Here is a 17,068-nt window from a genome sequence, read left to right as displayed (position 1 = left end):
CTCAATAATTTAAATGAAGGTTTGTTGTGTTTGTTAAACATCATTTATTTTTCAATCAATAAATTGATTCTCTCGGCCACCAACATGGTCGAACATTTACACCTCAACAAGGCAATAATAACAAAGCTTTAAAATAAACATCACACAGATTATTATGTCCTGCTGCACGTATTGACTGTTTCACAGTGATACTGGCAGTTCTATTTACTGTTATAACATAACATAAAAACAAATACAAACAAATAAATTCGAAAAATGTGAAAGAAAACATGAAATTTATGAAAAAGGATGCTGAGTCTCGTACGGTTCTTGTTACATAATCAGAGAGTAAAGATGGAGCTGGGGTTTGAACTAATGTTACCATCAAGAAACTTGTTCGCAAGCTTGATAGCTAATGCTAACAGTTTGGTAGCATAGACTTTGTTTTTTTTGTATTGCTGTCGGTAGATTGGATCAGCCGGAGGGAGGCTGTACCTGTGATTGGCTGCCCTGTGGTGGTAGGGTTAAGATTAGGATCAGGGGATAGAGTTTGTGTTGGGATGAGCTGATTGAAAGCTAAACAACCAATCACAGCAGTGTAGAGTTTCAAGTGTACTTCCCTTTGGCTGATCCAATCTACAACCACCCTTTCTGTAGTCAGTGGAAAAAAGTTTCCCATCTTTGTGTTCACAGGTCATCAGAAATCCAAATCACTTCCAGTCACAGATGTTGTGTGACAAATCTTCGCCACCATTTCCTAGTTTAGTGTGGACATCTGATTATCTGCACACGCTGCTTGGCTTATTTTTGCGCTTCGATTTCAAACTGTGTTCTATTTCTTGTTTTGTCCTTTAATGTGTCAGCTACGTGGTCTTTCTGCTGCTGCCAGAGTGACTGTGGGGATGAGGGTTGACCCAAACGCAGAACATATACGTTCATTGTAAATTATTCACCAGTTCATGATCATTATTGTGGGAAGGATTTATGTTCGTGGTAATCATCAAAATCATTTTATTGCCAAGTCCAAGTGAATGCACATTAGACAACATAAGTGTAAGGCCCTCCAACATATAACCTGCTTAAACTAAGTAAAATATCCCATTGATATGTGCAAATATAGAGACTGAAGTTAACATTTACAGTGGACCTACAGTTTAAAGTGTAATTTCCAGAGTTCTTTTAATTTACATTGCTTCTGTAAGTCAGAAATTATTGACGGAGAAAATGTAAACTATGTGGATGAGTTTGCTATTTCATCGTGATTTAATGATTTCCTTCTCAACCTTGAATGCAATTAGAGGCGATAGCATTCCACCTCCTCCATGCATTATATAGTCCTGCTCCAAATATACATCTGCTCTGTAATCTTGTTTCTTCATCACATCTCCCCGTCTGCTTTATAAAAACCTGACAATCTTGTAAAAAAAAATTATAAAGTACCAACTTAGAATATAACTATAGTTGGGTTTTTTTCCTCCGATCATTTATACTTCATGGGAGGTAGAAAGAAAAATTACCTAGTGTGTGATGTGTATTTCAGTAATATATTCAATAATCGCAGGTGACAAAAGACCAAAAAAAGTTTAATTAAATACATACAAATTAAAGAATTACTTTGTAGAAGTTGTCATTCTGTCAAAGTAATACAGCCTTTATAGAGGTATCATTAGTTTGAAAAATACCAAGTTGGCAAGAACCATTAAGTTTCAATGCAAATGTTTCCAAAGGGACAATGCTAATGTATTTCTTTTCAGTGGTATGACAATATATTGACACATTTGCCACTGATGTATGATTCAGTCCAAATGTCTAACTTTGTGTAATTTTTTTAAAGTGCTTTGATTTGCCTCCTCAATTTCTCTCTGAAATAATGTTCAGATCGTTCTTTCATGTTTGCCTTCTGAAACAAACATACTCATCTGAGTGCTTTTAGGGTTCAACAAAGAAAGAAAAATTACACAAAGCTAAAATGTTCTCATACTGTTTTGCACTGATTGTGAGGCAGACCGGGACAATGTATAACAGTGAATATATGTCACAGCATGCTAAACAAAAGACAATATACCGTACATGTCTCATTTGATTGAATAATTAAGACTGGAAATGACTTTGAATATCATATTTCCCTTTCTCCACCATCACTCTCTTCACTACGTGCCGTTTCCTCCCCAGTCATTTGCTGCTTATTAGAGGGTCTCTCTGTCAACCTTGTCCCATCTAATTCTCACCCAATTACAATCTAAATGAACCACAGGGTTGCTTAACTTGCTTTGCCTCTTCCCATTGTTTAATTTGTGACGGTAAGAAACTCTGATTAGGCCTCTGCAAAGGTTCATAAATTAAGCACTCAAGCCCGAATTAATCACCATTCCCTGGGAAGATGTATGGACATTATTCAATTTTTCCATATGTATCCCACTGACAAGAACAACACAGTGAAAAGAAGGCTCAATGACAATAACTACATTTTTTTCCCAAGCTGTGACATTTAGTCCAGGGGTGGTTTGTCATCAAAAAACAGTAAAATGTCATCTACTGAGAATTCCTGTCTCAGCTATCTAAAGTCATTCATATGCAATGTTTGCACTATGGCCATTTTCACTGGTAGCATCTTCATTTCAGAGGTAAAACTGGGCCAATTTGATTAATGCCAGCATCTCAATGTGAGGCGCGTAGATGCCACAATGAAAGGTTTAACGGAGAGGGAAAGGGTGAGTGCAAAGGAGAGTGAAAATACGGGATTGAAAAGAAATGTAGGCAGGAAGGAAGATAAATATTTAAAGAAACAAAGGAAAAAAACAGGGTAAGGTAAACTGAAATCATGAAAAATCGAAAATGACAAAAGCAACCAGCCAATGGCAGTGGAATAAGACAATCCCAAAGAGCTTTGCTGATCATCATCCAAGGAAAAGGAGCACAAAACAATAAAATAAAATAAAATAAAATGACAGTGGATCTTGTTTTGCATACAAAAGGACAGTGGCTAATTAGTCTCAGGAGGGAAATCAGCACACCCTGAGTGAGAATACAGCTCAAAATATTGAAGCGGCTGTCTTCAAAAGATAGGGCAGTAATATTACAGGCCTGTCTGAGATTTTCACTATTATATTTTATCTCTGCTATATATGTAGTGCAAAACAAGAAAATATGAATTTTCAAAGTGAGCGAGTAGCTCCCGTTATTATGTCGCTGTGTGTCACACAAACAGCACACGTACTCAAGATACCTTCTACTCGTACTACTCCACTTCTCATGCAGTTAAATGTGATCTAAAATAACTTGTAACAGAAGCTGTGAGACTTCTGACTTTACCACGGTCAGTCATACAGACTTAATATTTTCATCCACAAGATCAGCAGACACTGTGGTAACACTGGGAGGCTACCAATTCCAAAATCATTCAACTATACAGTATAATCATGTATGAAGAAAGAGTGCCAGTGCTCAGCAAAAAGCAACCCATGAAAACATGACCACCACAAATTTATAGAGCCAAATTTGTAGCAAACCATTTCGAATGGTCACCCAAAACTACCACCACTCAAAAATGTGACAAATAACTACGATGTGAAACACTTTAAAATGGACGGTAGACACACATTTATCACAAAAAAATACAAATAAATGAATCGTATATTCACAGTATCCTCTTTTAAAATCTGCCAAGATCTACGGGATCCAAAGGCCTTTTGTCGTGTTATAATTATAGAACTGAAGATCAGTCAATTAATCTCGCAAGTATCAAATTTATACACTCGACTCAAATGCATTTCTGACTTATTTGAAAGTCACAATCTGGCAAACAACACTGGCTGTTATGCTGACGCCTCTAACACAATTAGCATACACGTCATTAACACAGTCAAACAAAGTGCTGATGTAAAGAAGTCTCACTGTCAGCCACAAGCCTGTCCCATTATCATCTTGTCCATTGTAATGACTCGCTGTAACAACTGACTCACATCAGTGAGCAGGCAGTGATAAAGTCAACCAGATGAATTAAAATAGCAAATGTCAAAACAAAGAAAAAAAAAAAAAGGCCTGAGATGTTTCTGGTTTGAACACCCAGTGTGGTATTTTGTAAAAGTCAGACTCCCTCTTCTCTTTACATCCCCAATAAGGGGCTCCAGGGAAAGCCACCCACACTGTAATTACTGTGGTTCAATGGTTATGACTATGAATGATTGCACAGGGAAGTTTATACACTTAGACAAACACAACGACATTCACACCAAGTGGACTAAAACTCACACAGACACAGGAAAAAACAAAAAACAAAACACAAGACCACGTTCTACAATCAGGCACTGCTACTGGGCACTATTGACCGTAACCTTCAATCAAATACTTTCTTCTCCTGGTGTTCACATCCACTGACACGGAAAACAGTATATCTTACAGTGTGTTTCTAATCATCAGAATTACATGTACTACAACATGCACTACAGGAGCAGAATTATAAGAGGCAGGTGAGCAACGGACACACAGCTGGAGAGGCAATTATTATATAAAGAAGGTACGTTTCTACACATAATAAAATGCTAAAGAGAAATCAACCAACAAACATCCAGATGTAAAATGAAAGGGAACAAAAAGTGCTGTGCTAGATGCTGAATAATAAACACGAACTAAAGAAATCCTCCGGGTCATGTTTCGGTTGAATAGAGGCAGGCACAGAGAGCTCAGACTGCAAGCAGAGAAGCAGCACTCTGCTCAGGAGAAGAAGACAACACATCATAATAGGCCTAATGCTTACAGATGAAGTCACTTGTCAAATAGTAGGCAGTCAGCCCCGGAAATATCGCTGTTACAGTAACTTCCACACAAACTGCTCAGTCTCACTGTCGACAGCACAAAATACACAAAACAGCAAAACACCCAAGAAAAAAAAAAAGAAAAACAAGGAAGCTTAGGCCACATATAACACAAGAAAAACCTCATCTTTATGAGCGCTGCCAATGCAGCTACACGGCGCACAACGCCTTTCACACAAGAACTCAGCCAGCGACTCAAATGGATTGAATTAATAGATTGTAAAACCATCAGGAGCGGAAACCCAAAGAATATTAAACAAAAATTGCCAGAAATGAAACGCACGGTCGCTGCATCAACTTTTACAGTAGCTGCACCAACCAATGATTCAAACTCTCTTGTGACACCCTGGTTATCATTATATATCATAATCTCAGGATTATTACGACAGATTGTATTTAATGATGCATTTAGAGCGATAAAGCTACAACAAAAGTGTCAAACGTTTGTTTAATTCCATTTTAGTCCACTAGTTGAAAGAAACTGCCATAAGGAGAATGTGGAGAATTGCTCAACGAATTTAACGTATTACCGTGAGTATAGAAATGTAAAGCACAGGCCTGATGGGCTATCTTGGTTGTTGTTGGCTGAGCATCAAGGTTTATTCAGCTCAGTATTGGTACTACTATTAGAATTTGTGTTGTGGCAGTTGTAGCTCTGATGGTAATGGAGATTAGCAATCACTCCGCTGGTTTGGTGGCTTGATGCCCCTCTAACAAAGTCATAGACTATCTGAGGAATCACTGCAGAGTGAAACAGCATATGAGGCCCGAATCAAAAAAGCATTACTTACTTATGTCTGACAGGTGAATGAAGATGGTTGACAGTCAAATAATGATTTACCTGACAAACATATTTTTAAAACTTATAGACAGGTTGTCACTTTGAGTGAGGGATTTTAAAGACTTTCACTTTTTATCTGTTGAGCTAGGGGAGGATGGCAGGGTACAGTGGAGCTAACTTTCACACTATTCATAAAGAATCTTCCTTATTTCAAATCATATTTTTCCCCCCTGAAATGGTGTCAAATGCAGAAAACAATATGCTGTCAATCCCACAAATAGTTGGTAAAATTATCTGGCGACACCCCTGGAAAACTGAAATGCTTTTAAAATTGTATCTCATATGCTTTCAAACACTTAATCTCAGGACAGTGAAGCAATAAACACAATGCAGTAACAAGTGGGATTTTTCATATTGTCACAGTTATATCATTATCAGAGTTTTCCCCATAACAGGCTGAATGGTGCATTTTATGGGAGCCATTTAGATTTGAATTATTTTCCAGCAGCATTTCCCAGTAATAATACAACCAAAGTGTATGCCAGAATAACAACAGATGAAAAAAAAAAAAAAAAAAAAAATAAGATTTTGTAATGGAGCATAACATGGCATATTTTGAAAAATGCGGTTTGGTTTGAACACAGTAAGTGTACTCACATTGATCGATGTTCCCGTCTGCTTTCCCTTTCTCCTGCAAACAGAGAACAAACACAAAAGTGGTTTATTACAGGCTTGGAAGAGAGAGACAAAAACAGCCCTTTCTGCAGCTTTTCGCAGACCATTCGTTACTGGGCCGTTTCCTCTTTTCTGGGCGAGAAGAAAGACCACGGCGGCAAACAAAGGTGAACAGATGGAAGGAGAATAAAAAGAAAAGGAGTCAGAGAGGGAGCGAAAGAGAATTTATGACAGCAGGGAAACGTGGGGACTTTTACAAAACCGGATCCTGGAGTCAATTCAATCATCCTAATTGGAAATACCCTTGCGAGGCAGGTGTCACCATATTGTGCTGAAATGTTTATCAGGATGTCGAACAACACCTGCAGGATAAACTCTGATACATTTGTCATTGTCGTATCTGTGCCGCCTGATATCACGGCAAAGCATGTAATACACCCATCAGTCCACTTGATCTTACTGTGTCAGTGTCATGTTTTGTCTCGCCTAGGTGTAAAAAGTAAGGTGCTTTTGGTTTCTACACCAAAAAAAATACTTGTTTAAGTTTGAAAAAGATAATGATTTGGGTTGAAATAAGTAATTTGACATAAGTAATGTCACTTAAGTTGCTTCATATATGTTACGTAACATTATGTACTTAACTTACTTATCATACCAAGGTGAATGAAAACATGACACTGACCTGGTATCCTCTTGTGGACAGACATGTGTATTACCATAAAAAGTATATAAAAGTCAACGTAGCTTCCGGGTCTGAGAAATCAGACCAATGCGGAAATGCCTTCAATTGCAATACCACCAAGGGTCACTTGGGGTTGTTTTACAAAAAGGCTCTGGCTCCATTGACTCCCATTCAACTTCTCTCTAATAAAATACAAAGTAAATAACATTTTTTCCATTGGTCAATTTGGTGTCGTTCACCAAAGTCACTCCTTCTTAATAGTTTTCTGGCGGTGCAAATGAAAATAATCCCATCATTAATTAGACATTATGCCTTTAAAAAAAAAAACGGCATTTGTGGGGGCGTGTCTGTTTGATTGACAGGCCTGTGCTGCATGCGTGCTTCTGCCATTGGTGGGCGAGGTGTAGTGTCTTCGGGTTCCCAATCAGATGGACTAAAACCCCCGTTCACTCCTCCCCAGCTCGTCCAAATATGGTCACTTCTGGCTCCAAAATAGCAAGACGGCGACGGTCAAAATCCGAACTCGAGGCTTCATAACAGCAGTTCACAAAGTTTCATGTCAATGCCATTTCAATTTTATTTGTGTCTCTTCAGATAATTGTTACTAGTGTTTGGATGAAGGATGGAATAGAGGACAATTATGTTCTGCTGTTAGCTACATGAAAATCAATATTCAAAGTTAAACACAACAGAAAATGCTGAGGATATTGGAAGAGAAAATTATTGTCTTGAGGCATCACTGAGCAATGTCAGAGGTAGAAAAGAAAATGAGCGACAATATTCTGGCCCGACCTTTATACTTGCATATCATGAGCAATGTAGACATGTGGTAGACAGCATGAGTGAGGATATAACAGTAAATATGTAACTGGTGAAATAATGATATTAAGCCATCTGGTTTGAGAAATGGTTGGACTCAAAAGCAGTGTACTATAATTAATTCACTGGACTTACTGGGCTCTCAGATTTGTTGTTGCTTTTAGAAGCAATCCAGCTGACCTGTACATGTAGTTCTAAATGTTTTGGTGTGCTTTATGTGCTTTTTAGTGAGTGATCACTCGTGCTTGTTACAGACTGATGCTTAAATGTATCTGAACCTGAGATGCAGTTTAACATACACAGGCAAAACAAAGGATCGACATGCTGTTTAAAAATAGAGCAGAAGCAGGTCTTCCAACGAAACCCCACTTCTGAAGGAGCCCATGTGTGGCAGCAAATGAAATGTTGTGACATTCTGCATTCTTGTCCCTCAGTGTGGATGTCACCGGCAATAAGGCTCAGTGATAAAATGTGCACGGAGTCTGCGAGGCCCTCTCGACTTCCCAGGAGACGGAGAGCCTCATGAGAATCACAGCAGTTTTTGGTGCCTCCTGTCATTGCCTCCGTCTTTGCCGCTACATCTCTATCCCTCTCTCTTCACACCCTCTGCCATCTGTCCATCTTAATTGAAGACGTGCTTCCTCATGATGGCAGGATAAAATTGAGTGTGCTCATCAGCACCGCCTTCCATCATCTCGAGTGCCGCTGTTTGATCAATTGATTAGAGAATCAAACCAAGCATAGAGGTGAAAGAAAGGCTGTGTGTTTCTTTCTAAAAAAAATACTGCTCGATCTTTGCTGGGACTCACCAGGGTTTCTTTTTGTCACTATACCTTATACGTTCAGCTTTAGGTTAATTTTGTGGTGCAAAATTGGTTTCAAACTCAAATTAGTTTAGTCACAGTTCAAGGCAACTACTGCAATGTGACGTGATGAAGTAAAATCAACGGCAGCCGTCACACAGCTGACAAAACGGCTGTTTGTATTTTTCTCTTAAGGGCTGCTGTGTCGCTTTGAGTGGGTGGAGAAATGTAAACAATTACTGGCAGAATTTCATTTGAGTAAACCCACTGGGTTTCAATTAGGGAGGATCTGGTGCTTTTATCTACCTTGTTTACCCTCCTTGTCACAGAGGCTGATTAGATAGATGTATTTTTACACACAGCTGTTGCAGATAATGTGATACGATTATGACAATGCTGAGAGACGGGCACAATATGGAATAGAGAGGATTCAATGCCTTTTAACCTCGTGCCTCAGGCTGTTTGCATGAATTGCGCTCCCTTTACTGGTGTGATGGCATTGTCACTACATGTCTCAGGAATGGTATACCGCATTATATAAAACAGAAGACAATACTATTTTTTAAAGGCTTATTTCTTAAATTCAAGGACTAAAAGTTACTTGTTGACAACATCAGATTTCCTTTTTTAATGGAGAGAGTACTGTGTCAGTACTATTAACTATTTGAATTATACATAATTATAATAATAATACAGTTGTGTACTGTGTCAGTACACAACCTTCTGCAGAGAGCTTTGAATTACGTGTCGTTTGTAGTCATAATGTTCCTCAGCTAGCAACTGTTTTTAAGTCTGTCTATAGAGTGTCCTTCACAGCTCCCGCGGCCCTGAAAGAGTCCCATCAGCCTTGTTTAACCTACACGGGTTTCTGAAAGCAATGTAACATGTTCTGCTGCCAAAGAGGAAATAAAGTCACGACGGCTGGTGACGTGTTCCCAGCTTCTCCCATTGGATTTACTGCAGCAAATAACCAGGGACAGTCAAACACCCAAGCACTACAAACATCAGATTATGAACTCAAAAACAGGAAAAGGTTAACCATCAGAGGAAGTGTATCTGACCTCTTCCAAGAACCTGACGGGAAAGGGTCTGGGTTTGTAACTCTTAAAAAAAAAATGTTTTTTTAAATAAAAATAAAAAAAAAAATCTAGGATTTACCAATTATCATATTTCATGTTTTACTTGTACAAAACAAAAGTTTTCAATAAATGATATCACCTTCAATCAGACGGAAAAATCTTTTGTTAAAACTACAACAACCTCTGCGCAACAAGTCATTGTCCAAGCTATATTTATCATGATTGAACACAGAAATACAAGACTAAAATCAATCCTGCTAACAGGTATTGTAGGTGAATCCAAAGCTGGATATACCTGATTCCTTTGTACCAAAAAACACAATTGTTGTTTAAAACACATCATTGAGCCACACAGTTTGACTGGGTGAGGTGTTTCTTCATTATGGGCACTATACTTTACTTAGAAACAGCTCCTTAGATCAATAACTTTAAAATGTTCTCTTTCCAAAAACGATTTTTCCAGAGACAAATTGTTTCTAATAGTTTTCAGACACCAGAGGACTAAACCAGACATAGAGGAAATTCCTTGTTGGTTTTGGTTTTTCAATAGAATTCTTTGGCTTAAACAAAAATATAGAAAATAGCTAAGTTGTCCCTTTAATTAAATATTGTGTCGTTTCACGACACAGCCAATCAGAAACTAATATTTTCTATGGCTTGGCATGAATTACATAACTTGCCAGGAGTTTATAAAGCCAGATTTGTCCCTAGACTGTGGCTTCACATCCTGAAGAAGCAATCATGACATTGTAAGCTTATTTCAAACAAAGACACCCTCCAAATGTCATGGTACTGTGATGTTATTGATGTTATGGTCTGTTTCAGATTTGCCTGCTGCATGAGAGTAAGTGTGCAAACTCAATAAACCTCTCGCAAAACTAATACAAACAAGTCTCTTAAAGCTACATGCCTCCATCTTGGATGCCATTTAAACACCCACACAAAACAAGAATCTGACATTGCTGCCACAGAGACTGACATTTTGTGGGAAAGCAATTTGAAGAAATGGGCAATTCAAGGCAAGCTGTGGTTGCTACACAGTCTCTTTGAATATGCTCTCTCCTCACTATCTTAAACGCATTGCTGTGCAGAAACCTTTCATTCAAGGACCCATATGGTTGTGTTTTCCTTCTTCATTTTTGTACATCTCACTCCTGCTTTTAATACCAGGCAACAACAAAACTTGCTGCCGGAGTTAGACGCCTGCATGCCAACTCAGCATTGCAGTTTCAATGTGTTTATTAAGCAGCAGCTACAGTTATAGTCAGACAAGAAGAACATATTGATACTATGACATTTTGAAGATGCTGCCTTATTAGGACAGAGAGGCAGCCAGCAGAGGAGCAGGGAAGAAAAGCTGAATCTGTGTTTTCCAAACAGTTCATGTATCTCTGTTCGATAGTTAATCCCTGATGTCTGTTGGTTAGAAAGAAGGTACCTGTCTCATCTAATAGTAATTAATCAGTGCAGCAATAAGCTACTTAATGAGCAGACTGAAACGCAGCCAAAAGAGAGAAGAAAAAAAAACAATATATGTAAGTGGTAACACCTTCACAGGTTTAGCTTTGATGATCCTAAAATAAAAATAAAGCCTGACAAATTATCTGCATTTCTCTGCATCATTAGCCAGAATAGTTTCATGTCCCAGTGATATTCACTGGCAAGATCGGTTCTATAAACATTTTCATTTATTCAAATGTGTCCCTCGCCTTTACAAACAGTCATAAACAACGGCTTCACTAAGTTTTACATTTTTTTTATATGCCACCATATATAGCACTTGTTAATTAACGTGCTAATCACCTCCTTACAGAAGGCACACTGGAATAGGAGGAATCGATTTGTTACTGTCGGGCACCCACATAAATAACCTCCAAACCAATAACAATAACTCATCGCTGAAAATTCAGCTATTGTGGATTAAATGTAACAGATGAGCAAATGTAGATATTGGTTTAATAAGAACTATACAACTTTTCAAGAAGACTATACTTTGCAGTTTTATTTATCTGGCTGGTTGTTGCATCAAAGCTTACTGTATGTTTATTATTTTTACCCTGCATACATGTCCGGTTATTATTTCTGTCTACTACAGTACACTGTTTATAATATGTTTGAATTCTGGACTTTTTGCAAGATCAATAACAGTGAGGGAAAATGTTATAAAACCTGACGCTATGTTTGAGTGTAAGGTGTGATAAATTGATACATGCACAATTTATATTGCATATTTATTTTTTTGCAATAATGGCATTTGCTTCATTGTGAGGTTGTTTACTGTTGCAGATTGTATACAAAGAGACTACAAACAATCTGATGAAGATAAAAAGAGTTGTGTGGCATGTAATAGATTTGATGGATGACCTCTGAAGCTGACACAAAGTCTGACATTAGCTTGTGTGGTAATTGTTGAATTGTTGGGTTCCTCTTTATAGTATTGCAGGAGTTTACTTCTCAGGACTTTACAATTTTAAGTGCCCTGGGATGACTTATGTTGTAATTTTGTGCTATATAAAATCAACTGAACTGAATTGGAGTTGTCGTGGAGATGGCTCAGATACTATCACGTGACCTGAAGGCTGAATTCCATCGGGACTGGCTGCGTTGCCTTCTGGCAGCGATGCCAGGGTTGATCATGGCCAATTGAGATTATGCTTGTGATTTCACTAGACAAGCCACAGAGTTCCAGAAATGGCTTTCAGCTCTGCCCTACTAAAAATATTGTCCTTGTCTATTTTGACAGAAGTTGCGTGAAGCTGCACAGCTGCGATGGGGTACGAAGCATCGCAGAGGACAAGACACAACAACATCGCAGACATGATGTGACGACCCATGCATGGTGGTATCCAGAGGTAAGAAAAAAATATGTTTTGTTTCCTATATATAGATTCCGCGCTTTTTTTGTTTTTGTTTTGTTAATGTGGATTTTACGACGGCTCAAAATCACACGCAAAGCATTTCAGTGCACAAGAATGACTTTTTGTGGCCTAACTTGTATACTTTGGTCTCATTGGTACACACCACAAGTACAATATCTTGAATCAAAATAGAAAAAAAATCCCTCCTTACAGAAGCTAGGCACATACAAAATGACGGATTCTCCACACTTTGATTATTCCATCGCAGTGTAGCAGATGGTTGCGCTGAGCTAAGCCAGTTTCCCCTACCACTATAATTATAGTAGAGAGGAGTATTATTGCTTCATATAATGGTAACCATTGCATATGATCTGTCTGCCTGAAAGGTTTTCTTCAGCTTTGAGTGCAAATTATCAAGAGACTGCTAGAAAAATTGTGAACAAACCCTGTGGGGACTGCAACGAAATCAAAAAGTAAAGCTTTATGGGTTTGAGTCATAGTCAAAATGTAAATGCAGAGGGGATCGCCTCAAGACTGAAAATTAAAATGCCAAAGAATCTGCCATCATGGGGCGAAAGCTACTTTCACTCTTTTCATTGTTCCTGCACTTTGTCCCAATTCATTCAACCCATAACTCTCTTACTCCTAAACCTGTAATCCAATGAGCACAATTCAGTCTTTCTCAGTGGTTACTATAAAATCACTTACCCACTCTGCTCTTCATATAGAGGCTACTCGCAAACCAAGTTATACTGTCAAATATGTGGCCTACAATAATCCTACATGCTCATCAGTGTTGTCTTTCAATGTACTGTAACTCACGAATCCAAGAACAAGACTGGTCTTATTTTCAGGAGGGAGGAGGGACTTTTACTAGCAAAACCGAAATAACTAAATAACATTTATTGACTTCGTAATTCATGAGACAAGTTGAATGGGAGGCTATGGAGCCAACAACTAGTGGTACTATTTGGTATTGCAGTTTAAGGTACTTTCACATCAGTCTAATTTTTCAGACCCGGAAGCTCCATCCATTTTTATGTACAGTCTATGGGTATGACCTAGGTTTTCTGTTAATGTTCCAGTTCACATGTATCATAGCATCTTTACATCTCTGAAGCTATGCTAAAGTTGCTACAACCCCAATGCATCTTTGCCTGCTCTTTGTTTGGCAAGCATCCATGAAATTGACCATAAGTCAAAATTCTGAAAGCTTTCATCTGGACTTTTTTTTTTGCTTAATTTCTCACTTTATCTTTTTTTGGTCCTGTCAAACCTCTAAGAGACTATTTTTTTTTCTTCTGTTTACATGTTTTATATTGATTAGGGTGGATGTGAGTAGAAAAAAAGTCTGGCACTACTTATTTACTCCTAAAGGCTTTGAGAATGCATCCTGCATAATGTGAATTCATGGATTCACATGATTCACCCAAGGGCTGACTTTAAATTCTGGCACCAGTTGACAGCTTTTCCTCTTCTGGCCAGATAGACGGATGGTGAAATGCCTGAGAATTCGTTATTTTTTTTGGATCAAGGGCTTTCAGGGGACAGAACCACCGGGGCAAAATGGCATTCCACTGCAGACTGCCAACTTGGCAAACCCCAAATTGAGTGAGACTTAGAACAGACCGGGGGGTGTGCATGCTTCACTTTACACAGAATTAGGACAACCACGGGGCTGTGTGGCATGCATCTGTCTGTCTGTTTGTAATTTTTTTTTGACAACCTGTTCGGGCTTTATGTTTCTGTTGTGCTGAGAACATTAGCCAAAGATTTGATTCTTGCCAGCAGGCTGATCCCTGCTTTGCTCACGGGGCTCGTCTTTTTGTTTTCTCCTCTATTTGACCCATAATTATTTGTATGCTATTGTTATAGATGCAACCAGGCGAATTCACTCAGAACTTGCCCATCAGCGATTATCTCAAAAGTGTTGCAAATAGATGAACAAACAATAGTTGGGTTTAAAAATGAAGCCCAGACAGAAAACAGAAGGCAGATCTAAGGCTATTTACTTGTTGTTAGTTGTAACCATTATAAAAAAAAAAAAAGTACAATAGGGAGCAAATTAAACAGAGCAGGGTGGAGAGTCGAATGTTAGATGCACAGCACACACGCTCAGGTGTGCATTCATCTACCACTGTACTTTCATTAAGCTGACTGTTGAAGCCAGGCTTGTACTGAATGGCAATCAGATTGACTATCGACAACTCAAGACACAACTGGTTATTCTTGTTAAATACCACAAGTGACTACGCTCTTTAACTTCAAGCAACTATCCATCTGCTAATTCTGACAAGTGCCCTGAGCACAAAACCCTGCCTCTCCATTCTCCATACGCCTGCTGCTACTGCCTGATTCTCGCCAGCGCCGCGTCTGTTTCTACTCGACTCGCAGCTGAAGCCTGAAATTCTCTCGTAGATGTATATCTAACAAATGCTTGTAATTATTGACTGTTGACTTCAGCTTATTTTTCAATTATGCAGTTAATTTGTCACGGACTTTTTCTTAAAACGTGGACATTATAGGTTTCTCCGCGTGTGTAATTAGAGAGACACACACACAAGAAGAGGTGGAGAGGAGGAAGGAGAATGAAATTTCCATCCAGGAAAACCAAGCTGTTGGTGCAGAAAACTTATTTTAAGATCGCCGTTTGATCAAATGAACCGAAGTGCAGGTTCAAGACACTAGCTGTGAGATGGGTTACGATCTATTTTTGTCATACGATCCCCAAAATTGCCCCTGTGTGTATTGGGTATAATTTGCATTTCCAAAGGAGAAGTAATTGTCACATAAATGTAGTAGCCTGCATAGCAGTCTAAAGCCACTTGCAGGGATGACATTTTCTTCATTTATGTTGTAGCCCTGTGAATGAATGACAAGACCGTTCCCTGTTGTAGTAAATTCATTCTATTTCCAATTTCCAATTGCCATTAGCAAAGTAGTACTTGAAACTTCAATGTTTCTCATCGCATCATTGCAGATTGTTATTCAGAAATATTCAATGCCAAATGCATGAAATAGAAACAGGAACAGTATTTTGAACACGTAAACTCTGAATGGGAAGAATACACTATATCATGTTCAGTTAAAGGCAGTTTTGGCTTTACAAAATTAAATAAATAGGCCTATACAAATTTTAAAAAATGGTTGAATAAATAAATCAATGTAACTGGATTAAGTCCTTAGCCTACAAGTATAAAAAAAAAAGGCTGAAAGGAATTGATCACCCTTTAGGTTAGCGCAGGTCTAGCAGTTGTTTTTTTTTTGCCATTGACTTTCTCCCAGGCACACTGAATATCCATTCACATGCTGCACACATGCAGAGATATTTGAAGGCAACCGTGGAAAATAACAGTTTGATGTGTTATCCCACGACTGCAGAGCTCAGGGCATAATGGTGATCACCTGATCTAACATCTAATTGGTTTAGATGTTGACTCAATAAAAGGACATTTTATAGAGACTTCAAATGTTTAATTTGTAGAGATTTTGATGACATTGTGATTTGGATGTTACACTATAAAAAAAAAAGCTTTATTCTGTTGACAGAATAAATGATGTATAGGCAATGATGACTTTAACATGTGTTTATGTTCTTGGTATTACGTACAGTTTAAAATTGGTACATCAAACCTATGAAAATCACAGCACGGAAGATGTAAAGCCGGGAGTGCACAGTTTCATAGGATTTAATCGGTGTTAAAATGGACTAAAACTGTGTTTTGTGAGAGTACTTTTTGATCCAATTATTATTTGCTGCCTTGATTTGATTTATGGTTAATAAATCAAATTGATTGTCATTGATGTACTGTATATCACTGTAAGTGTTTCTGTAGCTTAATAGAGAGTGAAGGTGATGACCTCAGAGGGAGGTAGTAATAGTAGTAGTAGCAATAGTGTGGTGTGGTGTGGTGTGGTGTGGTGTGTGTGTGTGTGGTGTGGTGTGCGTGCGGGTTGCACGGGATATTTACCATGGAGCGTTGCTCCTGCGAGGAGGTACGTGACACGCTGGCTGTATCCACGCTGCCTCCCCTGCTGTTCTTGTGCCCTTCAGCCAGCCAGCACCCTGACGTTCCCAGCAGAGCGGCCACAGCCACAGCCACAGCCCAAACACCCAGGCTGCCCATGAGTGTTTATCTGAGTGGAAAAATACAAACACAAAGTCCTTAGACTGACTCTGTAGCACAAACTTCAGTTTCCCAAAACCGTATTTCAGAGTTCTCGTAATATTCATACTTGTCTGAAAGTGACACATAACCTTCTTTACACGTTCTGTTATCAACATGATTAGATTATCCGGGTCAAAATTGCGCTGATGTTTATTATTATATAACTTTAACTGCAAATCTTCTCACTTTATGTTTGATTTGAATCTGCCATAATCCCATTTGCATGCCAATGCTTTTAGATGACTTTATTTACTTGAGAGCACATCATTTTGTTCTTCACAGAGGAGAAAAAGACGCGAGCTGAAGTCATGTCGTAAATTCCTTATATGGGTACGAGTATGTGTCATTACGATCATAACAGTCTTCAAAATCAATTGTAGGAAAAGTGAGACAGAAGAGAGTCCATTTT

General features: G+C 38.5%; 1 protein-coding gene across 1 annotated transcript in view; it reads right to left on the bottom strand.

The window, feature by feature from the left end:
* The window catches only part of fstl4 (follistatin-like 4), a 196,550-nt gene that overhangs the window by 164,777 nt on the left and 14,705 nt on the right, over nt 1–17,068 (bottom strand). The window contains exons 2-3 of the mRNA XM_069717308.1: nt 16,462–16,627; nt 6,232–6,265 (exon numbers count right to left, since the gene is read on the bottom strand). Of these exons, the coding sequence (XP_069573409.1) occupies nt 6,232–6,265; nt 16,462–16,617 (190 nt within the window). The 5' untranslated portion in view covers nt 16,618–16,627. The remainder of the gene's footprint in view (nt 1–6,231; nt 6,266–16,461; nt 16,628–17,068) is intronic.

The sequence above is a fragment of the Brachyistius frenatus genome, unplaced genomic scaffold, assembly GCF_029030835.1.
Source record: "Brachyistius frenatus isolate BFR_SWC_R1_liver_20210118 unplaced genomic scaffold, ASM2903083v1 Contig_5, whole genome shotgun sequence".
Taxonomy (NCBI): Eukaryota; Metazoa; Chordata; class Actinopteri; family Embiotocidae; genus Brachyistius; species Brachyistius frenatus.
This window is presented reverse-complemented; position numbering and strand designations above follow the sequence as displayed.